The sequence below is a fragment of the Mauremys reevesii genome, linkage group 2 (assembly GCF_016161935.1).
Source record: "Mauremys reevesii isolate NIE-2019 linkage group 2, ASM1616193v1, whole genome shotgun sequence".
Taxonomy (NCBI): Eukaryota; Metazoa; Chordata; order Testudines; family Geoemydidae; genus Mauremys; species Mauremys reevesii.
Window position 1 is genome coordinate 28,832,093 of NC_052624.1, and position 26,721 is coordinate 28,858,813.

At 39.7% G+C, this 26,721-nt stretch overlaps 1 protein-coding gene across 1 annotated transcript in view; it reads left to right on the forward strand.

The window, feature by feature from the left end:
- NRP1 (neuropilin 1) overlaps positions 1-26,721 on the forward strand; it is a 144,116-nt gene that overhangs the window by 52,504 nt on the left and 64,891 nt on the right. Inside the window, 3 exon segments of the mRNA XM_039522272.1 lie at positions 10,148-10,329; positions 15,352-15,579; positions 24,206-24,361. Of these exon segments, the coding sequence (XP_039378206.1) occupies positions 10,148-10,329; positions 15,352-15,579; positions 24,206-24,361 (566 nt within the window).

A 26,721-nucleotide genomic window follows, 5' to 3' on the forward strand; every position in this document is an offset into this window, starting at 1 on the left:
GTGTTTCTGTGGTATCTAACTAAATAATTCTATATAATGCAATATACACATACTATAACATTTTTCAAGCCAGTAAATCTTCAAAGTCCTCAAGAGTGAAGCTCCTCTTTTGTAATATTTTAAATGTTCTAGCTTTTTATTTTTAAAATAATTAAGGAAACTGCATGCGAAGAACTCTCATAGATTTCCATGATGGGAAGTCAAGAAATGTCAAAGTTAAGGTTGCATGTACTACATTAACTAGGCGTCCCTGTGAGTGTGCATTACAATAAAGACTTTGGTTACATGATCACATGCTACTTTTTGAATAATACAATATAATACCACCAAAAATCTGCACTTATGTACACATGTAGCATCCTCTAGTACTTTGCTACTCTAAGTATGGCAAAGAAAGAGCATCCATGAAAGTCATTTATATCAAAAGTACACAGCGAATCAGACATACATAGTGTAGCTGATCCCACAACAGATTCCACACATGGGCAGTAATTTACTAAGAGGGAAGTATGATGCAGAAGGGGACCAAAGTGAACAACACAGAGCATGCATCCTTAATGTTCTCTTAACATATCTTCTCAATGAAAATAAATGTATAAATATCCACCATTTTACGGCATTTACGAAGCTTCAGTACTTGGTTGCCATGGAAGAAAATTGCGATAACCTATATTCTAGAGCTGATCTGTATGACTACAATTTCCTTCCTCCTTTAGCCTCTTTTGGTTTCACTAAATATGGATGTTGCTAGAGCAGTTGTTGACTGCCCACAAGAGATAAAGATTTGAGAATTTCAAAAGCTTGTAATTTATTTTATGTTCTGAACTTTCACAGTTTCTGTGAAAAAGTAACATCTACATAATACTTTTATCAGCTGAGTTCCTACGGTTATGCTTAATACACTACACAGATCCCAAAAGGAAAATTACAAATTCATCAGGAGTTCAGAATTCCTAAATAGAGTGATATGAGGTTGCCATCATATTAAAGTTATAGAAAGAAAAAAGGATCATAAGGATTCTGATCTCATTTCAGTATAAACCTGACTCCATACTCTTTAGATATTCAAGGAGGCAACCCTGATTGTTCCATAATTTACCAATTAAGAGGACTTTTTAGTGAATTCTGCACTAACTAACAGCACTAATCCAACTGCAAATGATTAATTCAGTCCAGCACATCAAAAGAAATGCTTAATGGATTTAGTTGTTTCATATATATATATATATATATATATATATATATATATATATATATATATATGAAAAAAAAAAATCCATTATAATTTCTTTTTTGATATATATATGCCTGCCTTAGCACCATTACAGAAAATTGCACTAATTAACTGATTTTTAGCAATTGTCCTAGTGCATGACCTAATATAGCCCAACTGACAGTTATTCTATGACTCAAAAAATCTCCAGGTTTCTGTCACATTCTGTCACATTTGTTGGAAGTCAGTGTCTAGGGGTTAATCCAACTCCCATTGAAGCTGGTAGGAGACTTTCCACTGACATCAATGGGAATAGGATCAGGCCTCAGGAAGGAAGCTGTAGTTGTTAAAGCACAGGGAGTCTAGAGATCTGAGTTCTGTTCTTGGCTGTGCAAGGAATTTCTATGATGCCTTTGGCATGAAATCTCTTTCTACCTCAGTCTCTACACCTGGAAAATGAGAATACCAATCTACCTCACAGCAGAATTGTGAACCTTGAGTCTCATTAATAGTTTGAAATACTTGGATGGAGGTGCTTTAATAATGATTGATAGATATCTCTTGGGAGGTCATAAAACTAACACTTTACTGTCTAAATTGTTTTGTGAGTTTTGGTAATCAATATTTTGCACACAGGAGCCGTATATGAGATCTCTCCCACCCACACCATTTACCTCCCTCCCTCCCATCACCTCTCAACTTAAACTAATCACAAAGACAATTGTAGAAAATGTCATCAGTTTCGTAAATGTTTGTCTTTCTAGATGCAGTAACTAGCTTTGAGACAAGCAGTAAAAGTTAGACTGCATTTTATTTTGCGGACAACAGTGGAAAGTTGGCAAGAAGAAAGATTTTGCAGTGAAATAGGGAGGTGAACAAGTTGTAAATAACTCTAATATCTTCCAGATGGCACATTTTACTTGGGAACTGAGTTTAGAGTAATTAAAGGCATGTGAATTTCCAATAAATACTGAACTTCACCAGTTTGACACTGGAAAGCTCTATCTTCTCTGAAATCTTTAAACTGCTAAGTGTCCCCCTCCCTGCCCTCTGCCTTAAAGTGGAACTCTTGGATTTGTGAATCTTTCTTACTTAATGACTTTCTATGCCAGAAAGTTATGAACTGAAGTTCTTTACTAAATAGGCTTAGAATGAAATGTTTCTTCCCAGCAGAGTTTTCCATTTTTATGTTTTGGGATTATTACATTATAGTTTCGAAGGTTGATCCTACAACCACAGAAATCAATGGGAGTTTTACCACTGACTTCAATATTAAGCCCTTTTGTTTGGTAAAAAGTCTTTTGCAGACAGGATTTCTGAATATCTTAGTGTATTTCTACAGTGCATTTGGGACCAAGCCTCGAGGACCGGGTCCACAGACTTGTGTTGGTGGGGTTTTCTGCTCTAGCATGCTAAAAATGGCTTTGTAGTGGTTGCAACTTGGGCTGGAGGCAGGATGCCTTGAGATTCCAAGCTCTGGCCTGAGCTACAGCATCTTCACAGCAATTTTTTGTGACCTGCCAACATAAGTCTATAGACCCAGGCTGGGAGGCTCATTCCCAGATGCAGTGTAGACACACAATGGTGCAGCCCAATGGTAACACCATTGTAATGAGCAATATTTTAGCCCATGGCCTCCTATGTTCTTACCTATTGCAGAAGACATTATTAAACTCACTCCTATAGTGAAAGAAATGGTTCATGAGATACTCATTTCTATTTCAGAATTTTCCAATTGTTATTTGATCTAAAGTAGAATCATATTAAGTAAATGTAAGGGATCAGATTGTGTCCTTGCTTACTGTCATAGAATCATGGGACTGGAAGGGACCTCAGGAGGTCATCTAGTCCAACTGCCTGCTCAAAGCAGGACCAATCCCCAGACAGACATTTGCCCCAGATCCCTAAATGGCTCCCTCAAGGATTGAATTTACAACCCTGGGCTTAGCAGTCCAGTGTTCAAACCACTGAGCTATTCTTTCCCCCCAGCAACTCCATTGAGCCAGATTCTCAGTATGAACTGGAATAGCTCCATTGACATCAGTGGAGTTACATTGATTTACTCCAACTGAGGATCTGCCAGTTGTTTTCAGTGGGGTTGCAGGGATGTAAATTAACACAGGATTTGGCCCACTGAATTCATTCTTCCATTTATTTGCTCTTTCTTGTCTTTCTTTTGCTACAGCCAATTGTTTTGTAGTCCAGCGGAACATGATTATTGGAGACTCATTGTGAATTAATGATTTTTTGTGCATTAGTGAATAATGGCCGAATGCTGATGGTCTTATTCCCACCTAAATCAAATGGAGTTTTGTATCAGGAAGGTGAGCAGGATCTGGCCCTGAATGAACAAACAGTATAAAAAATCAAGGCCGTACAAGAATCACAGAAGTGTGTGAGCAATGAGAGGCTGTCAAAGTGATGGATATAGAAGTAAATTGCAAAAATACATTATGTGATTTATTTAAATATCCAGCCCATTCACAATTGTAAATTAGCTGTGAGATCATGTGCTGGTCCTCTGTGAGGCACAGCCCAGAACTTATAGCCCAGGCAGAGGATGGGAAAGTAGCTGAAAGCTCAACCTGAGCTGTTCAGGCCCTGGAGAGCTGCTTCTCCCCACAATAAGAACAGGAGTACTTGTGGCACCTTAGAGTTCATTTTTGCAGATACAGACTAACACGGCTGCTACTCTGAAATCTCCCCACAATGTAACTTAGCTTTTGGTCGGCTGTCTCAGTTATGGCAGCCACGCCAAGCTGCCCTTTGGATCTCAGTGCTGCCTGGAATCTCCATAACGCTGCATGCTGTAGCCCAAGTATGTCTTTTCTTCTCCTGAGCTCCATCCCTGGCATACACCCAATGCTGGGATTTGAGAGGGGGTCCTTGGGAGGCAGCCTTGCAGCTGTCTCCACAGTTTCTGCACCAGGGGCATTCTCCCTCAGCTAGATTCTGAGGCTTTAGGGCCCCATTATTTTGGGGAGCTGTACTCATGATTTTTGGATGCTTGGGATTGATTATGAGAGTAGCTGTGGAGTTGTCTAGCAGCACTATGACAGGTAGAGAGCAGGGTGGACCAGGTAAACCCTCCAAGCTATAAAATGAGAGTTACCAGAGACCAGTCAGTCTAAGCAGAAGGCTCTTATGAAGGAAAGACTGGCAGATACTGACTGCAGGAGCCAGAAAGTGGTCCCTAGTTTGGGTTGTGCTTGATTTTTTTTAATGGTATTTGTTTTTGCTGTTGTTGCTAATAATCTGGGACTTGGGCTAGTATCCTTGAGTTCTCACAGTTCTTAGGCTCTGAGCTCTGGGATTCCGATTACCCTGTGTCACAGGTACCACAAGTAAATTTACAACAGTATATTTCACACTGTTGACTATCAGTCAATCATGGTGCAATACTTCCGATGTAATGGAATTTGCAATTCTTCTATTAGTTTTCCTCATGCTCTGTCCTTCTGTTTATCTAAAGCAGAGCTGTGTGGGTAACAAACAAAAATCTACTGATGCAGGCAAACCTCTTGCTCCCCAGGGGAAAATAATTCTCAGTTATATAGGTAGTTTGACCCACTAATTATCCATCAAATAGTGGGGAGAAGTGAGGGTAAGAGCTGCAAGTGCTAATGAACCTCCCAGAATACTCAGCACTTCTCTTCATGTTGAACACCGACAACCACCTTCACAGCTCTTCTGTAACATGAATCAGTTAGGTGTAAATTCTGCTTGCTTTGCTATCTTTAAAACAATCAGAGAATAATTTATAAAATACATACACATTAAGGTGAATATGAACAGTCCCCTCGCTCTCTCACACATGTAAACAATTCTGATTTGGAGACTGAAATCCAACCAAAAGTTAATTGTGCCAATTTGACACATATCCCATGTAACTCTACAGGTGGTACTCTTGGTTTGCAGAGATATTTGAGCCCTTGCTGACCAAAATATTAGTGATCAGCCAATAGGAACAAAGCGCAACAGGTCTCAGTATATATATATATATGAGATGTGCTAATCTAAATTACCCGTGTCTGGTCACTCAACACTTGGTTCAAAGGGTCAAGTGGCAGAATTCTTGGTTTCAGCAGCCTGTGTGCATGAGTCTGTGGGAAGAAGATTTTAAAGTAAAAGCAATGAGGTCCTGCTGCCTTAATAACAGGAAAATCTTCTAAAGCTGTGAGTAGCTTGGTACAGTAGCTGACTTCAGCAGCAGGCAATGCTTTATAGCAGTCTGCCTTTACCTTCAATAGCAAGACATGCTAGGGTGCATTTCAGGGGCCACTGACATATTCAGAAGAGGAAAAACAGAGATAAGCAGAGCACTGTAATCTCCTGTTTGAAGCTGAGACTAAAGAATTCTCCAAAAGCCGGGTTTTGAAGTTGATTACATTTCTCATTGGCCACTGCTCTTTTTTATAGGTGCTGTCTGGCTTTTTTCCTGAAGCCGTAACTCACACTTTCCAAAAAGAGAAACTCCTTTTTTGAAACTCCTGTATGAATTCTTGGAAGAATTCTATATTCTCTCATCATTCTGATGGGAATTTTTCCCAGACTTTTTTTTACTGAATCATAAAATTAGGACTGTCTAGTAGCAGCATCTTCAGCCACTGACTGGGAGGGGAAGGCGAGTGAGAGGTCTGTGAATTGCTACTGAGCAACAGAGAACCGCATCAAGCCCTTCTAAGCCACAAAGAGCTTTGCTGGCTGCTGTGTGAAATCTTTAAATACAGTGGAAATGGGAGATCCCAGAGAAACGTGGAGAGTCAAAAATAGGATGTTGTGGGTATATTTACTGTATCTTGGGCACCTCCAAGCCAATATCCAAATGCTACCCATGTAGGGGAAGCTTTCCTATTTGCACACATGCATTAACACCCTGCTTTTTCACTTAAAGCTTCAGGTAGCATTTAACTCCATATTTATATTTACATGTCTGTGCTGTTAACCCTACAGGACTATAACATTACAAGAAATATTTGCCACACCATTGGCAGCAGTGAATTCCCAACTGGGAGATCCAAATTTGCAAACTCAGTATTCTGGGCGCTGAGCCAAGGCCGTCTGGGTGCACTGCTGAGGTGACACATTCAGTCTCCTAAGAGGGATGCCAACATGCCAGCTGCATCCCTGGCACAGCATTTTCTACTGACAAACTTATGGAGTGGAACTGTTACCAACTCCAGAGGGAGATGCAAGCTGCTTTCTTAGCTTCTTTGGCAACGACGTTTTCAAGTTGTGACTGTACATTCTCCTATTTACAAGGACTGTTGTTTGTGATACACTTTGCTCTCTGTTTGGTGGTATTTTGAAAAAGTGCTAAAATGATAGAAGCACTTCAGTTTCCAAATATAAGCCACTGTAATCCAGCGTAATTTGATTTCCATAAGCAAAATACCATACCCAAATGTACAGCAGCTCATCTATAAAATGTAGCTTCTACTGCAGAAGAATCTAAATCCATTTGTTAGAATAAGACTTGTAGTTACCAAGCAGAAGTCAATATACTTATTCTGTAGGTCCGATCTCTAAATCTTTCCATCTCTAACTTCCCACCTCCCACTCACAGCGAGGTGTCTCTAATGGCCATTATTACTTTTCTAAAGTAAAAGAGAGAAATCTGTCACCTAAAAACCCTCTGATCTTCAGCAGGTCTGGATCATCCCATGCAGCTTGCACATAAATTGCAAAATCCACTAGAATCAGCCATTTAGTATCAAAATTGTGTCACATACAGATGCAGATCAGCCAGACCACAGAGAATGAACATTGTAAATTACCATTCACTTTATCTCATTCTGAACAAAAGTGGAAGAGTGCAGATAAGCTATTGCGATAGAGGAAGACACAAAGAGAAAGAGAGAGGATTTCATTTGAGTATCTTTTGCAGTGCATGTTAGTGGGGGAACTGGTACAGAATGTGTACATAAGAACAGTCATACTGGGTCAGACCAAAGGTCCATCCAGCCCAGTATCCTATCTTCTGACAGTGGCCAGTGCCAGGCAGGGGCGGCTCCAGGCCCCAGCACGCCAAGCGTGTGCTTGGGGCGGCATGCCGTGGGGGGCGCTTTTCCGGTCGCCGAGAGGGCGGCAGGCGGCTCTGGTGGACCTCCCACAGGCACATCTGCAGGAGGTCCACCGGAGCCGCCTGCCACCCTCCCGGTGACCGGCAGAGCATGCCGCCGTGCTTGGGGCGGCGAAATGTCTAGAGCCGCCCCTGGTGCCAGGTGCCCCAGAGGTAATGAACAGAACAGGTAATCATCAAGTGATCCATCCCCTGTTGCTCATTCCAAACTTCTGGCAAACAGAGGCTAGGGACACTATTCCTGCCCATCCTGGCTAATAGTGTAGTGTTATCTCTGACTGCATACAAGAGCCTTAGTAAAACTTGGAAAAATTATATATATATATATATATATATATATATATATATATATATATATATATATATATATATATATATATATATAATAGGTGATCTGCAATGGGAAAATATACTATTTCTGCCCTTTACTTCTTTATGATTTACAAAAAAGGCAAGAAATGCTTTATATAATTTAAATAAATATTCATGGGTGGGGTTCTTGGTTTTACTTTATAAATTCAGATATGCAGTAGTCTAAACAGGAAGGTTCTATGACCAACTAATGAAATGATGACATCCTGAGTGTCAGGAGAGTAAATATTGAGCATCTGAGAAGAGAAAAGCCTTGTGATCAGCCTGTTTAAAATGCTCTCTCTTTTTTTCTTTTTCGTTAACCCTGTAACTTTGATGTTTATTGAACATTTTGGAGAAAGGATGTCTTTGTTAAAGATTCAACACCCTGAACTGTTCCATTAATGTGTAAGAACTGATCATATGAATTCTCTGACATGTCCAATAAGTTTTCTAGGAAGATTAAAGTTGATATTCATGAAAATATTTCTAAAGGCATAAAACAAAAAGAAAAAAACCCTTCTTTTAAAAACCCCACAACCTTCAGACCTTTTCCTAAATCATAAAGAGATTTAAAAAAAAAAGGCACAAGCCCAGTTAAAAAAAAGAATAACAGAATCTTTACACATCATCTTTTACACACGAAACATCTATAAAAGTATCTCAAAAGGAAACATTTCCTCTTTGTATTTCCATCACTTTGAAATGGGACAGTGAAACTTATTGGCTGAGCAATGCTACTTGAAACATCAGGTGCATCAAAAGAAATGCAGTCATCACAATATTTCACATAGGTTAATGCTTACAGTCCCATCAGTGTCAGCTGTATTTTTTACTTGATATATACCAAAGCTGGCATACAATCTTAACAGATGAGGTAATGTCATTTTTAATTTAAAGAGCCTTAAGCTGACCACTTTAACTAGTGATATCATCATTGCAGTTGTCTCATGGGATTTCATGTAAACATGTCATGTGCCCTAGATAGTTTGGATTGGGGTTATTAAAAGTGACTTTGGTCATCATGAAGACATTTTTTTCTTTGACTGTAAAATTGTCAGATAAAGTTTATATTACTGCTATTTTTTAGCCATTACTGGTATATTAATATGTCTCTGGACATTTCAATACACATAATGGAAGAATAAAAGGCTAAAGCAAATTAACAGCATCATTTTAATGTTGTAAGATATGAAACTTAAATGAAATTGTCTGGCCAGCAGCAATTCAATAAATAAAAAGGCAATATGGATGAGACTAAAAAATATACCACCTTAGGCACACAAAAGCTTTCCAATGTCTCAGCCCCTTTATTATTAGAAATAGGCCCAAAACAAAACGTGCGTACAGACCACCACATTTTAGGAAAGATTGAATCTGGTTCTGTAAGTGGCAGCTGTTCCCTGTCTCTACTAGGGGCTGACACAAATCTCCAGAATCAGCCACCAATGAGCCTTTGAAATCCTTGGATCTGGGCCAAGTCCTGCAGCTCAAGGCTGTTCTTGATTATTCTTCGCTTTTCTCTCTCTTATAAGGCTCAGGCTTGCCTGGTGCTGAGCCCCCTCAACTCCACTGAAGTCAGCCTTGCAGGGTCAGGTCCCTGAAGGTGACAGATCTAGTTTAGAGGACTGAGAAACTTTGTAGCACCTCTCTTGTCCCCAGGTGAACATTTGCTGTTAATCATTATTGATAGATTTTTATCTCCACCGATAATGTATATAGGAATCAAGCAGACATACAGAGGGTGAGGACCTCGTCCAAAGAGTTCAGTGATCATATACTATATGAATATGAATGTTAAAACAATACATTCACTTAAACCAACTCAATTCAAATTTTTAAACAAGGATATGTTCTTAAAAAACAACTTTTGTCTGAAGGAAATCAAGTGTTATAATTAAAGTGTGGATTGTAAGATTTGCTCAATTTCTGTCCAACTGACATGGAAAATGACAGATTTTCTGCCAGTGGTCTGGAACGTAGTGGAGTTTTCAACTAAATCAAATGTTTAGGGATTCATTTGTTATTCTGTGCCCATATATTTAGAGGGTAGTATACAGAAATCCAAGTATTGTTCACAGAGAGCGCCAGCCAAAGAGACATTTTGAATTCATAACAGAACTTCACAGTTTGAAAAGAATGCTATGCATTATGTATTGATAACACCACCATAGACAAAGGAACACAATTTAATAATACAGAATTGTGCTCATGAGATTTCCTTTTTTTTTTTTTGTTAATTGGTTACTTAAGCTGACATTGTCTGCAAGCATAATGGACGCCATTCTTCCTAATAGTTCCATGTTGCCAGATGATGTCTACAGACATGATGTAGTCCATTTTAATTATTTCATTTTGCTTACATCTCCCAGCATAATGCAGTTTCCAAGCAGGCTAGCATTTTTCTTGATTATCTATGTTGTATAGCAATGGTTTCTAAATTAATTAAATCCCTTTCTTTCCTGGAAGTTAAAAGTTTTTTTCTTCCATTTATCCATCAGGTATGATTATGTTGAAGTGATTGATGGAGATAATGCAAATGGGCGCGTATGGGGAAAGTACTGTGGAAAAATTGCTCCCGCTCCTCTGGTGTCTTCAGGACCATTTCTCTTTATTAAATTTGTCTCTGATTATGAAACTCATGGAGCAGGATTTTCCATCCGCTATGAAGTTTTCAAAAGAGGTGAGCAAACGATTCATTATTATGTAGCTCATAGACCATGGTGTTTGTTCTGTTTTCATAGAAAAGTTGATGATCGTTCTTGAGGACAAAAGGAAGGCTATGTCTTTTGAAAAAAAAACAAGAATTTGGTTGTAGATTAAAGTTTTATTGCTCGTGTCATCCACATGCTTAGGGCAGGTTGTTAGCTGGTGTAAATTGTCATTGCTCCAATGCATGAGCTCCAGCTGAGGATCTACACCTCTGAATGCAATCTGATAGCCTTCAATGGCATGTATTCTACAAAGTTGTTTATTTAGATTTTTTTTTAGTTGTTGATTTTCTTTCTTTGTGTTGACTGTCATCCTATGATGTATAATGTTTCCACCTTATCACACTGTAACCTTTGCAGTCCCTTGCTTATTTGGTTAGTGCTTTGCTCTGCATTCCCAAAAGATGTCCATGGGCTCAGAATGGACCTAGCTACACATGGCCAGCAGATGATGGAAGGATCAGAATGGTGTCACTTTCAGTATTTGTTTTTCGGAGGCAAGGGGAAAGAGGCAGTTCACACTGCTTTCAAGCACATCCTGGTGGCTGACTATATAGGAGCTTCAGTAAAGGCTGCCAAGCATGGGCAGCTATATGTGCAGAAGAAAACATCTAGAAGAGAAACTACCCAGGATTAATAGGCTCAGCAAAAGGCCCCCACTCTGATGAGCTGGTTTGCTGAGTCACTGGCTGTAGGATGGTGAGATCATTTTTTGGCATACACCTTAGCTGTAGTTGGATGGAGATCGATAAATCACACATTAAGAAGCCAGTAGGACCCAGACCAAAACTGGATAATAAAGGCATAAATACACAAAGAGTGTTTCTTTATAGGAACCAAGATTGCCTTTGACAACATAAGCATTTGGGGCTAGATTTTCAAAGTTCCCAAAGCTCAAAATTTCAAGTGCTCAATGCCCTTAAGTGAGACCACATTTTCAAAAAGAGCTCCCATTTATGCACCTAAGTCAGGGCCACATTTTTAAATGTGCTTAGCACCCAGGAGCTCCCATTGTGACTCCAATGGCCAGATTTTCAAAAGAATTCAGCACTGAATGCATTGAGCTCTTCTGAAAACCTGGCCACTTATTCTTGTGCCAAAATGGGAGCTGACCTATTCTGAAAATCTGTCCCCTAGATTTTTAGTGCTTGCTCCCTCCCCCCCTTTAAAAAGAGTTAAAATTCAAGTGCAAGAAAAAACAACTGCAAAAATGACCTGTGAAACAAGCTGCTTTTGAAAGTGAACATTTTCAGATGGAGACCTTTTTCATAATAGTCTAGTGACAACACAGTACGCTAACGAGAATATTGTATTTATTTCCCCATGTGATCATTTAAATCTCCCACTGATATGCATTAGCTATGTTAAGGTAACATTACAAATAACATTTTACATACACAAAAGTCGGGACACTCAAAATTATGGCTCCCAAAGCAACTTTAACTCTGGTTGATGCTACATATACCTAATATTAAGGCACAAAAGTTATCACCATCTACAGAGGTGGAAAATATTACATACGTGCTTAAGGTATGAGTTACTGTTGCTGTAGGAATACGGATGTTGAATTTCCTGACTTTTGCACATTTAGTATCTCCCAGATAATGTTATATTAATGTATATATTAAATGCATAATTTACATATTGAGTAAGTAAATAAATAAATAAAATGCCAAATAAAGCCAATCAGTATATTCTATTATATAGATACCTACTAACATGACCAACTTGACCTTATAAGTCATAAAACCTGCCATAAGACATGCTTCTCAGCTCCACAGACATGAAAGGAAATGTCAGATAAAAGATCCAGACCCCAACCAATATAGCATGTGGCATATGTGGCATATGTGGTGCCAAGCTTCACTGCAATACACATAGGGACAGCCATGAACAATACTTTGCTGTGCGCCTCTGAGGGCATCCTCCAACTCATTAAAGTTATGTTACCCCAGCTCTATAACACAGTTTAGGGCTAATTTTGAATGTGGTGTTGTGTTGGCTCCGTGATCAGGGACCTGCTACTCAAATCCTAAGCTGAGAGACTCACCCTCAGCAGCAGCAGCCACAGAGAAGATCCAGACACACACCCCATGCTTGGAGGTAGAGTCTGAGATTTTATATATGACAGGAGAATGAGCAAGGGAGTGATTTTGGGGAAGGAGGTGTTGCCTGATAGCCAGGATCTCAAACTAAGGCTTGGCCTGTACTAGAAAATTAGGTTGGTTTAACTACGTCAGTCAGGGGTGTGAAAATCCACATCCCTGAGGAGGATAGTTAAGCCAACCTAATTTTCCATGTACACAACACTAGGTAGTGTGTCTCCACTGAAGTGCAACAGCTACAGTTGTGCTGCTGTAGCATGTTAAGTGTAGACAAGCCCTAAGAAGCCAGCTGAGAGCTCTGAAATGAAGCTGTCAGCCAGGAAGGACAGGGGATCATCAAGCTAAAAGACATCCCCTTCCCAGGGCTGGGCAAATGACATGCAAGTGGGTAGCAGAGACCTCTGGTATCCTCTCACACTCGCTCTCTCTGTCTCTCTCTCTTACACACACACACACACACTCAATCACAATCACATGCACAACCTCCCCAACTCAGAACTGGCTATTCGTTGGATGCCTCTGACAAAACCCCTCATCCCTTCCCCCTGCACCCTCTCTCCTGTATTCCCCCAGTGTGTCACTTCATGGAGTCCACTACGGCCTCAAAGCTGCTTTAACTCCTGTAGTCCCTGCACAGGTTAAATAGAGGATCAGGATCTATGGAGGACATATTGGTGAGGGTTCTCATTTGAATGAACTTTGTGCCTCTTGTAACACGTTGGTTTGAACATGCTCAAAATGAGTCAGGGTACTGCTGAGACACCAGGTGTGAGGGTAAAGGCGTGCCTAACACTCCTGAATCCTGCAGGTTAGGATTTGGCTCCTTATTTTTAATACAATAATAATGACAATGATTTACATTTGATATAGCACCTTTCATTTAGATTCTCGGGGGATCATAAAGCACTTTACAGAACAAAAGCATACACAGAAAATACTGCAGTGTAATGCATCACCTGTGAGCTGAAGAGTAGCAACTATTTAACAGCAACAATAGCACTACAGAACAGTGTATGACAGGGAGTGAAGATGAACACTCTATCCCATTGAAAGTGGAGGAGGAATTTTAATTATAGATAAAATGTAATTTTCCCAGACTGGAACTGGCCATGCAACTGGGGCTTTAATATAATCATTCTTCCAAAATGTGTCATGACTCCTTTTAAAGACCAGGTGTTCAGGACCTGAAATTTACATCTAATTTTTGTGTCTGATTAAGGACTGAAATAGCTGAGCTAACCCTCCAGATCTACCTATCTCCTAAATGTTGAGTTTACTCTGAGGGCTGCCAAATCAATGTGAAGTAGTATATTTTGCATCATTTTCAAAAGCACCATTTCTTATGATGTGATGGGTATTCATATACACATGTATGCAACAAGCCAGATTGTTTACAGTAAACAACGTAGGTTAAGGACTAGAAATTCTCCAGGGTTCCCCTTGCTGAGTTTGCTGACATCATTCTCCCAGGCAGTAGGGCATCCCCATGTGGGTGAAACTGGGGGTTCAGCACCCAAAAACTGCACACTCCTTTGATATTGATATTAGGTGATGTCTGTGATGTGCAACCAGGGCCATCCACATGCATTTGTGTTGGCTGTCTGTTGCCTGTGGTCCTTACCTGGCTCCATGGCAGAACAGCTCCATCTGGCTTCTGCTACCAGACTCCCGAGAAAGCCGCTGTCCCCACCTTCCCCTATCCCAATCTCCATTAAAAGCATAGGCAGGGAAGCGCCTATGTTCATGTAAACCATGCTCACTCAATGTTGCGCTCTGTCCCCCTCTAGTGATGGCTAGGCCACTTGGAGATTGATGAGCTAAAAGAGAACTGGCTGTTTTAATACCAACAGTTGAGGCTCATGCACTAAGATCCAGATGTCCCATATTTGGTCTCGATTGCCAACTCATCCAGGGGTATCAGCAGTACATTAATATGGTGAGAAAGTTGTGTAGGCAGTGCCTGAACCCCACTCTCAACACACCTGCAGAGCAGGAATCCTGAGGAAGGGTTTCTGTGGGATATGAGGAATGGAGAACTATGACCAGCCAGCAAGAGACCAGATAAGGATTTTGTCCCCTCCATTCATGAAGGCAGATGCAGTGCTCTGGCCTTTTATATTCATCCCATTGTGTTACTTTGCTCAACCAACAACGATTTTTGGAACACCAAATGAAGCCAAGACTGGTACTTTGGGGAAGGTTAATGTGTCAACATTGATATTAGGTGACTTCTAGCAACACTGCCCATAATCACACAGTTTATCATGCCTTCACTAACAGCAACACTTTACTGGTGCACCTGTGTCAACACCACTCAGAATGAGTCACTCACCCTTGGTACATGTACGAATTACCTTTCACATTTAGTTTGTCAAAGAGGCATAGGTCACATCTGGCAAAGTTACTGAGTCACTGCTCTAGGAATCTGAAACCACTACTCCCTCTACTGAATTCATTCACCCGCTTTTGTAAAACATTCTATTTCACCAATAAAAGGCTGTCAACCTTAAGATTTAAAGATTTAAGCTTGAAGGGGCTATAATTATTTCTCTGGGGCTCTGTTGAGATTTCTGCAGCTTACTCTTTCATTGTTCCCACCTGACTTCGTATTTGTCATAATTTTCTTTTTCTAGAGCTGGCACAAGTTTTCATATTGCTCTACACAGATTGAAAATTGGAGATCACACAATAAATGTGAATTACATTTTAATACCTGACTATCAATAATAGGAACAAGCTGGCTGGATGATTAATACAGTGATTAAAATGAGGTGTTTCATTGAAAAGCCACTTTGCTTTTAGAAAGACAAAATGACCTAATTTGTTTTCTAGTTAACCAGCTTGCTTTGTAAGATAGTGCTAAGTTAAATATTTTTCTTTGTCACACAGGACCTGAATGTTCCAGAAACTTTACTTCACCAAGTGGAGTGATAAAATCTCCAGGATTCCCTGAAAAATATCCCAATAGCCTTGAATGCACATACATTGTCTTTGCACCAAAGATGTCAGAGATTATACTGGAATTTGAAAGCTTTGAACTAGAACCTGATTCAAATCCTCCGGGAGGAATGTTCTGTCGGTATGACCGATTGGAAATCTGGGATGGATTCCCTGAGGGTAAGAGAAAAATGAGCTGCAGTATACAGAATCATTACTCCACAGTGAGTTCCAGAAGGCGTATTGTCATATTTTCAAATATTGTATTACAGAGGTCTTCATTTGATTTAAACAAAATGAGTTGAATTAGCAGTGTGGGGAAATACACTTTAATTGCACACAATACAGCACATAACTAGCACAAAAGAGTGTGCATGGTGTTTTACAAACTGTCCTTAATGTCAAAGAATTGGTTTAGGGTCATATTCTGCCCTCAAATACAACATGCAACTCCCATTAATTTCACCAAAGGCAGAACTGGGCCTTTTATAATTTAGACAGGGAAGACGTATTGTGCACCCAAACTTTGAGCACTAATTCAGAGGGTACATGAGTATTGTATGATGATACCCTGCAGTTTGCTGCTGCTGCTGTTGCCTTGCGTTTACTGGAGTTTAACATCAGGTTTCCCTTAGGTTGAGCACTTCCCCTTAGGGTGCACACATCAGAACTTGGCAGTCCTTAGGAATCATACAAGCAGTAATGTGCAACCAACTGTTCTTGATGCCTTTTACAGGCTTTTTGTGTGTGCCATAAGCATCTAAAGAGAAGCATCTTTCAGTTGTCCTTTTGCCTCTGTATTTTGTAACTTAAAGCCAAATACACCAGCACGGAACTTGTCTCACTGTATAGTGCAGTAATAAAAGCTATTGTCCTTCTCTATTGGTGTGATACCCTGCTTTGAAGGATGTTTTCTCTGAGTTTATGAACGGTAGCAAGTAGGTGTTTACAAACCATTAATACTGTATAGTAATAACATTTTCTTTTAATGGAAACATTTAACATTTCAAACCCACAAGTTTAAGGATGTGTGTTTCTCCAGACAGATCTATTTTTCACCACAACTGGGTTTACACATTTGGGAAACTGCTTTTTTCATAAAAGCTTTTCTTCCCGGTACAGCAAATGTATCTGTTTTTTAATGTGTGTTTGTGTATTTCCTCTTGTTTTGGGTTTAATAGGTTTATCATGGTTCTCTTAAACACTTTCCAGTAAGTATCAAGGGAAGAGTCAAAAGAGTGGCTGACAGAGTATTCAATATTTAATTCCTTAGTTGGGAAAACAGAATTGTAACAATATTATAACAATGTCTGGAACATTTAATAATAGGCTTATTTCCATATAGCCCAAATCTTTCCAGTCTAAATTCCTTTAGAACTTTAATTTAAACTGACATACAAAAAGAAGATCCAATCAACCAACTTATGTGGAATATTTTCAGAAAGAAAACACATTATTATTAGTGTCAAGGGGTTTTCAAAGTGGTAATTTTCTGGTTGAAGAAAATGATTGAGCCAAATTGAAGAACAATTAACAACAAATGTTATCAGCCTTCTAATTTACCCATGGTACAAAACTATGTCTGACTTTCTTCTTAAGAAGCAGGTTTCTGTCATCTGATAAATATGTTTATTTATTTATAAATAATTTAGCTGACCCTATCTTGTAGACCACACTGAAATATCTCCTCACATACATTCTGTTGGGGGCTGTGATAGTTTTAGGAACTTATTTGAAACATCATTCATAGACGGATGACTCTGCAGCCAGCAGAATTTATCCTCCTTTCTATCAGAAAATATGTATAAAGGCTGAAGCTATTTTTGTCATTAAAATTATTATTTATGATTTATTTGTATTGCAGTACATTTTAGAAACCGCAGTAAGATCCCGTTGTTCCAGGCTGTGTGTTACAATTGTGTGGTAACAAAGCAGTCTCTGCCTCCAAACATCTAGGTAAATGACAAGACTCTGCAGACAGATGAGAATAAACACACAAGGGTCGATTTATGTGGTATTTTAAAATAGGCATTACAGTATCTGAAAAAGAAGTTTGGGAAAACACAGTAATTACAATTATATGCACCTAACCCTAGCCCTTCAGCACTGTTTGTTTTGGTTTGTTTTGCATATGATAGTAAAGGGTTTGAAGTGAGTTAAGATACGTTTTTAATGGAATTTTATTGGGCAGTTTTGTGGGAAATATTTGTAACTGCAGCCATAGTTACAGGTTTAAGTAGGCAGCTGCCTAGGACATCATGCATAAGAAGACATTAGAATAGAACTGGGACAGTTTATGGCACTAGAGCAGAGTGGGAACTGGATTTTCCATTTTGAAGGAAATTCCAGAATTTTTTTTTCCAGGTTGAAAGGGAACAATTTGAAATTTCCCATCAAATGAAATTTCAAATGAAAATTTGTTTTGGGTCAATCAAAATATTTGGATAAAATTCCAGTGCTTCACTACAATATCAGTGTAGTACAGTATAGTATAGAAAAGTATCCCATTGTAAAGAATTGAAATAAAATATTGTTTCAAAATAGAAAATTGAAATGCTCTATTCTAAAAAGACCTAACAGAACATTTTGACCATATCAGAATGCTTCATTCTGATTTTTTTTCAAAATAAAATGTCATCAAAATTGACATACCTGTGAAACATTTTACTTTTGATCGACTGGTATTTTCCAGTGGAAAAACCTTCCACTGGAAATTTCTGACCAGCTTTAATGCTCACTCTTGAACAAGCTAGTCTCAAAGTGATCTTTCACAGTCATGGAGTTCAGACCAGCTGTACTTCTATACCCCTCCAACAGCTAGATCCTGGCAGGTGCTGAGCCTTCTGCAGGTGCTGATCTGACCTTGATCCTGTAAAGCAATTAAGCATGTGCTTATCTTTAAGCATGTGAGTGATTTCACTGACTTCAAAGGGATTTCACTGGGGAAGCTTCTATGTTTACATTTAAGCATGAGTGTAAGTGCTTTGCCGGGAATAAGGCCAGAATGCTCAGCACTCTGCAGGATAGCACTGTTTCTGCAGAACTGTGTGTGGTGGGCATCTTTCGATCTCCTCTCTTTAACACAGCAGCAGCTGGTACAAACTATTCTGGAAAATATCTGGAAACTAAAGTCAACCCTTGCAAATGACTGAGCAGACACCGGGCCATCTTTTTGAAGGAGGAAGTGACACAGGGCACTGAGTGGGTTGGTGTGAGCAGGGGAGCAAAAAAGCAATAAGTCATTATGTGATTGTGTGTTGGTGTCTTTGCCTAGGGCACAAATGTACCTAAGCCCAGCCCTGGCTAAGAGCAATCCATTGATGACTTCTAAGAAAAACAATTCCCTCCAAACCATGAAAAGCTGAGGTGATGAATTGCACATATTCATCATGCAGATTTTTTTTGAAGCTTTATGGATTGTCTTCCAGAGGCTCAAAAGCAATTTAAAGAAGTTTACATATGTTTTGAGAACCACAGGCTAAGCATTACAGCTCCGGTCAATACTACAAGTGCGTGCCCTAAATTATAGAACTAAAAACACTTGCTATCATTGTTCACATCAGTGCAAATGAAGGATGCCATTAATCTAGCTGCCTTTTTGTTGTTGTTGTTTGTTGTTATTGTGGTTACTCTCTATACTGGTGATAACCTTTTAAGGAATAGTATGTAACAGCTCATACTTGACTACTGGACGTGCTAGGACAGGTGTTCATTTTTCAAATTCCATTAAGCACCCTAAACACTAAATTATATGTAAATGTTTAGACAATAAAAACCCTACTATCCTGTGAAATACTTTATTTTAGGTTGTCAAGTGATTAAAAAATTAATCGCGATTAATTGTGCAATTAATCACGCTGTTAAACCATAATAGAATACCATTTATTTGAATATTTGTGGATGTTTTCTACATTTTGAAATATATTGATTTCAATTACAACACAGACTACAAACTGTACAGTGCTCACTTTACATTTATTTTTTATTACAAATATTTGCACTGTAAAAAATAAAAGAAATAGTATTTTTCAATTCAGCTCATACAGGTACTGTAGTGCAATTTCTATCATGACAGCTGAACTTACAAATGTAGAATTATGTATAAAAATAACCTCATTCAAAAATAAAACAATGTAAAACTTTAGATCCTACAAGTGCACTCAGTCCTACTTCTTGTTCAGCCAATCACTCAGAAAAACAAGTTTGTTTACATTTGCAGTGTATAATGCTGCTCGCTTCTTGTTTACACTGTCACCTGAAAGTGAGAACAGGCATTCGCATGGCACTGATGTAGCTGGCGTTGCAAGATATTTATGTGCCAGATGTGCTAAAGATTCATATGTCCTATCATGCTTCAACCACCATTCCAGAGGACATGCGTCCATGCTGATGACAGATTCTGCTCAATAACAACCCAAAGCAGTGTGGACTGATGCACATTCATTTTCATCATCTGAGTCAGATGCCACCAGCAGAAGGTTGATTTTCTGTTTTGGTGGTTCAGGTTCTGTAGTTTCCACATCAGAGTGTTGCTTTTTTAAAACATCTGAAAGCATGCTCCACACCTCCTCCTGCTCAGATTTTGGACAGCATTTTAGATTCTTAAACCTTGGGTTGAGTGCTGTCACTATCTTTAGAAATCTCACATTGGTACCTTTTTGCATTTTGTCAAATTTGCAGTGAAAGTGTTCTTAAAATGAACAGTGTGTGCTGGGTCATCATCTGCGAATGCTATAACATGAAATATATGGTAGAATGCAGGTAAAACAGACCAGGAGACATACAATTCTCCCCCAAAGAGTTCAGTCACAAATTTAATTAATACATTTTTTTACCGAGCATACTCAACATGGAAGCATGTCTTCTGGAATGGTGGCCAAAGCATGAAGGGGCATACAAATGTTTAGCATATGTGCCATGTAAGTACCTTGCAATGCTGGCTATAAAAGTGCCATGCGAACGCCTGTTCTCACTTTCAGGTGATGTAAATAAGAAGCAGGCAGTAAACAAACTTGTTTGTCTTAGCTAACGGCTGAACAAGAAGTAGAACTGAGTTGACTTGTAGCTCTCAAGTTTTAAATTATTTTGTTTTTGAGTGCAGTTATGTAACAAAAAAAATCTGTAATACAAAAATCTGTATTTGTAAGATGCATTTTCACAATGAAGAGATTGCACTAGAGTACTTGTCTGAGGTGAATTGAAAAATACTATTTCTTTTATCATTTTTACAGTGCAAATATTTGTAATAAAAATAATATAAAGTGAGCACTGTTCACTTTGTATTCTGTGTTGTAACTGAAATCAATATATTTGAAAATGTAGAAAAACATCCAAAATATTTAATTAACTACAATTATTTTTTGTAATCACAATTAGTTTTTTGAGTTAATCGTGAATTAACTGTGATTAATCGACAGCCCTACTTTATATGGCATGCAGTATACTTTACAAAGCAGATTTTAATGTTCATTAAGATGGCTAATTAATTTACACTTTAAATTAGTATTTTAAGATGGATAGCACTGGCACTTTTTTGCAATGGATTTAAACACAATATGAATTTGGCCCCTTAGGCCAATGTGAAAGGCAACCATGAAGTATACAACATTGTGAGTCTGATGGCCTCAAGGGAAAATAGTTCAGCTCAATATCTCTTCTGTGGTTTCATCTTTACAGAGGGAAAAAGGAAGCACAACTAGGAATAGACTTTCTAGTGAGAGTGTTAAATCATTAGGCATGCACTGTGAATGCTCAACCCCTGACATGTACATACTCAGAACATCTAGCTTTAAACTGGAATGGGCAGAACTAGTGTCTGCATTTTAGGATGGTTCTGCCCCTTCAACCCTGTAGCCTGAATATAATGAATTCCTTTCCCATGCAGATTAGCTGAGAAAGGAGGCAGGAATCTTAGGGACAGATAGAGCACCGGCAACCAAGTGGATAAATCCAGGGAGGGCTCGCACAGATGCCTCTGCTCTGTTGGCAATGTCAGATGGCCTCTGATGAGCCTACATCGATTCCAAGGGTGTATTTACACTTCAGACTGGGGATGTGATTCCCATCTTGAGAAGACATATTCACACTAGCTGTGATTGAGCTAGGGCTCTAAAAAATTAGATTGTAGCTATGGCAGTGTGACAGGAGGGACTAGCCACCCTGAATACATGCCTCTGGTCTGGGACGGGTACATACTTGGGGCAGCCTAGCCCCTTCCAATGCTCATGCTGGCATAGCTACTCTATTTTTAGTGCCCTAGCCTGATCTGAGTATGTGTCTTTGAGCTGGGAATAACACCACCAGCTCAAAGTGTAAACATACCCCAAGTGACACACATATGGATGAGATCCTCATGTGGCCTGCTAACAGAATTACACAAATCCTTATTGCTGGAGGCTACCAACAGATTTCTAGGCCTGGTCTCCAGCAGTCTATTGTTCTAGCATCAGCAGTCCAGAATTCAGATGTATTCTTCTGTCTGGATTTTGGGAAAGCATTCTCTGTGTTGAAATGTATGTATTCCTTTGCCACATACATCATAAGTGAGAATTTGCTCACTCTCTCCTGAATGGGAAGGATTAGCAGGACACTACAAAAAAGAGAGACACATTCCATCTAAATAAGCAATGATATTGTCTCTTTGGATTATTGTTCAAGCTGTTTTCTCCACAGTACATTATTTGGTGTGGTGACTCTTTATACATTATTAAGTAATTTATTCTCATTCAGAAGTCTGCAAGACTTAAATGTGAAAAAGCCCTCAAAGTATGGTAGGTATTTATATAGAAGAATAAGAAGCTCTATTTAATCTAGTTCTGCTAGGATCAATATTGTATTAGTTCAGTAAGTTAAGGCTTACATGTTGTGTAAGAAAATTCAATACCTCCTTTGTATCATGTTTTGCAAAGCTTTTGGCTCCTGAATCTACATAGCTAGCAAAGAGAATAGCGCTGTGATATCTAGAGGCAATAATCAGAAGAATGAAATGCAGAATTACCAAGTATGTTTTAAAAATTATAAGCCAGTGAGTCATGGTGAATCTTAAACTATGAGTCTGCTTTAAACAAAGTTCTCTTCTGTTTGCCATTTCAAAGGGTCCTTCCCTGCAGGAAATGGGGGAGGGGGACTCTGAGTGCCATAACATGGAGGCCACATCTCTCCTGTTCTCTTGTAGTCTTCAGCAAAGTCAGTGGCTACAATGATCAAAGGCCATAGTGGGAAGGAGCAGGGTCACAGCTGTTTTCCCATCCTAGGAAAAAAAGACAATGAAGGGTCAAGCTGTATTCAGACTGACAAATTTTTTTTTTTAATGAGTAGTACTGCTAGTGCTCCGGAAGAACAGCTTTCTCATTTCAAATAATAAGATCATAAGTGGTTTCATGGTTTCCAGGGCAGGAAAGAATCCAATTTATGTCCTCTGCAGCATGTTCCATTACATCCATACATCCAGAGCAGCCATGGTGAAAAAAGGGTCTGAGTTGGCTGGTGACTATTATTTTAAATGTGATGGCATTGCCAAGGCAACTGGAAGCTGATTCTATAAGAGACTGTGGCCAGAAGATAGAGGGAAAAAAACCTACATTGGCAGAAGGGGCTACATCATCTAAGCTGCTTCCTTCTGGCAGTACTGGCGTAGTAGAGAAGTGTGGCTGGCAGTGGAGGTTATTCCAAGTGGAAACTGTTTTATTTGCTGGCAAAACCCAGTAAATTTCTAGAGAAATTATGTTAGCTGATGTTTTTCCTTGCATATTTAATAATTAAGCTTTGTAAACATTTTAAGTTTTAAACTGAAAATTAACCAGACTTCCAACGATGATGATGTGGCAGTGTGGTCATTTAGCTCTGGAAGGCTGAAGGTGTGGGTTTTGTGGCCTGCCAATATTATAGCAAAGTTTTTGCATAGAATCTAGTACTACATTCAATGTTTGTTAGCAGAGATTTATCACTGTTCAGCAGTTTATGGCTCTATCCAAGAGGGATGCACAAGCACAGGAAGGCCTTATATATTGGTTGTGCAGTAGCCAGGTTAGTCAAAGGGGGAAATCATCACACTGCACAAGCCAAGCAGAAAAATATCAGGATTTGTTTTTTAACTTTCAAACTGTAATGAATATTTCTAAGGAATTCAAAAGCAAGAGGTGGGGGAAATGTTCATACTTCATTTTATTTTTTTTTCCTTGCCAGTGTCTGAGTGAAAGGGGAGAAAAGAGCTGCTAGAAGCTGTCAAAAGCTCATAGGAGGGAACAAGGGTCTCTCATTGATCATTATGTAATTGCAAGAGAAAAAAACATTTTTCTAAATTTGCTGAAAAACTAATGACAGGTTGCCTGCAAAACTGGGGCAGTAAGTGCCTGATTCTGCAAGGTGCTGGGTAGACTCAGTCCCCTTTACTTTAGGAGAAATTCACATTGTTCAGCACCTTGTAGGCTGGGTGTGCAGACTAGGCCACTCAGAGCCCCTTATTATCAATAGGTGCTTTAATCACATGTCAGAAAATACTTCTGCTTCTTTGTGCATGTAATTTTGTACCATCATTGCCCATGACGGACAACTTTAAAAACTGTACCTTTTGAAAATCTAGCCCTATATTTAGCTTTATTTGTTATCTGGAACATTGTATGAGTTAGATTATTATGGCAGGATGAGCAATTTACCGTTCATTACTAAGCTATTGAGGAGACAGTAATTTTAAACTGTTGCAGGGACTCCCTATTTCCTGCTGAGGGATCTCTTTGGTGGGCTATTGTATTGACACTTATTGTTGTAGGAGAAAGGTAGTGAACTATTATGCTTTGTTTCTTTTCAGTTGGCCCCCACATAGGGCGTTATTGTGGACAGAACACACCAGGCCGAGTGCGCTCTTCAACTGGAATCCTTTCAATGGTTTTTTATACTGACAGTGCAATAGCAAAAGAGGGATTCTCTGCAAACTACAGCATCTTACAGAACAATGTCTCAGAAGGTCAGTGTTTATCTATCCTGCAGGGCCTTGTGGTAAATATTCTGTTATGTCTTCTTGCACACTGGATGGCCTATGAAACATTAAAGAAGCCGTAAATAATAAGGGTGTTGGGATTTTTTGTTTTGTTTTTAAGCAGGTAACCTTTGAATATCAATGTAAGGAGAAGACACTTCCTCGTGATTTTATTTTTTTAATAAAGTTGGGAAGGTAGAAGAATTGTTATAAATAACTAAGCTGGCAGAATAAACCTGGGACTGATGAGCTGTGGAAACATTGCACTGAAACAATGAAATATGAACAAGGCTTGCAACCTTCAAAAACTCATATTCTTCTTTTGTTACAAGAAGGAGTGGGCTTTGATGATCAAGTTCCTAGATTAAAAGGACTGATTTACCATACATAGCCTTCCTCAAACCATATCATAAGAAATCTTTGGCATTATTCTGAAATCTGTCACAGATTTCTCTCCCAAATGTCAATCGCAAATGTCTTCAATGCTGACCCTCACAACATAGCCTGAAATGTTTAATGGAGGCCTCACATTACACCACAGCATTGTAGGGTTCCTTGTTTGGTTTGAACTTAAAACAAAGGGACCTCTTAGGTGTCAGGCCTTTTTTAATCAAACCGTATCCTCTTTGTCTCAGCTAATGAGGTCCAAACATTCACCCAGAATGAATGTAACACTCCCTCAAAGAAGAATCAAGAGTTACCTTGCACAGGGTGAAATTCTCTCCCTTCTCAATGTGAAATCTAAGTAAATGGACCAGAAGCCAACCCAACCTGCAGAGAGGATATAAAGCACCCTACTCCACCCCTTAGCCTGGAGCTGTGGCTTCTATCCCTGTACACACTGAATTTGGGATATTCTGGCCACTTGCTGCATGTTGTTTTAGCCATTGTCTACACTGGGGGGGGGGGTCGACCTAAGATATGCAAACTTCAGCTACGAAGTTGGCGTATCTTAGGTCAACTTACCTGGCCATGAGGATGGCAGCGAGTCGACCGCTGCCGCTCCCCCATCGACTCCGCTTCACCTCTCGTGAGCTGGAGTTCCGGAGTCGACGGGGAGCGCATTCGGGGATCGATTTATCCGCATCTAGCCGAGACACGATAAATCAATCCCCAATAGATCGATCTCTACACGCCGTTCCAGCGGGTACTGAAGACCTGCCCTTAGATTCATTGGCCTCTTACTCAGGTGCAGGGGATGTAGCATATCCCTGTGCCCCTGCTTCACAGCCACCTTCCTTCTGTCTATACAACCATTGTGTTGGAACCTTCTACTATCATGGGTTAATTTTACCCTTAAAATACTGTGCAGTCAAAATGTTAGGACTTGTCTACACTTAAAATGCTATAGCAGCACAGCTACACTACCTGAGCGCTTCAGTGAAGACATCAGCTACACCGACAGGTGGTCTTCTCCTGTCAACGTAAGTACTCCACTCTATAAGAGGCAGTAGTTAGGTCGATGGGAATTGTTGGCCTGGTCTACACTACGAGTTTATGTCAAATTTAGCAGCATTAAATCGAATTCACCCTGCACCCGTCCACACAACGAAGCCATTTACTTCGACATAAAGGGCTCTTAAAATCAATTTCTGTATTCCTCCCCGATGAGGGGAGTAGCGCCGAAATCGACATTGCCATTTTGAATTAGGGTTAGTGTGGCCGCAATTCAATGGTATTGGCCTCCGGGAGCTATCCCACAGTGCACCATTGTGACCGCTCCGGACAGCAATCTGAACTCGGATGCACTGGCCAGGTAGACAGGAAAAGCCCCACGAACTTTTGAAATTCTTTTCCTGTTTGCCCAGCGTGGAGTGATACAGGTGACCACGCAGAGCTCATCAGCACAGGTAACCATGCAGTCCGAGAATTGAAAAAGAGCACCAGCATGGACCGTACGGGAGGTACTGAATTTGATCGCTATATGGGGAGAGGATTCCGTGCTAGCAGAACTACATTCCAAAAGACGAAATGCCAAAACATTTGAAAAAATCTCCAAGGGCATAATGGAGAGAGGCCACAATAGGGACTCACTACAGTGCCATGTGAAAGTTAAGGAGCTCAGACAAGCCTACCAGAAAACCAAAGAAGCAAACGGAAGGTCCGGGTCAGAGCCACAAACATGCCGCTTCTACACTGAGCTGCATGCAATTCTAGAGGGGGCCGCCACCACTACCCCACCTCTGACCGTGGATTCCAAGGAGGGGGTAATCTCAGCCATGCCTGAGGATTCTGTGGATGGGGAAGATAAGGAGAAGGAGGATAAGGACGAGCTTGCGGAGAGCACACAGCACTCCGTTCTCCCCAACAGCCAGGATCTTTTTCTCAGCCTGAATGAAGTACCCTAC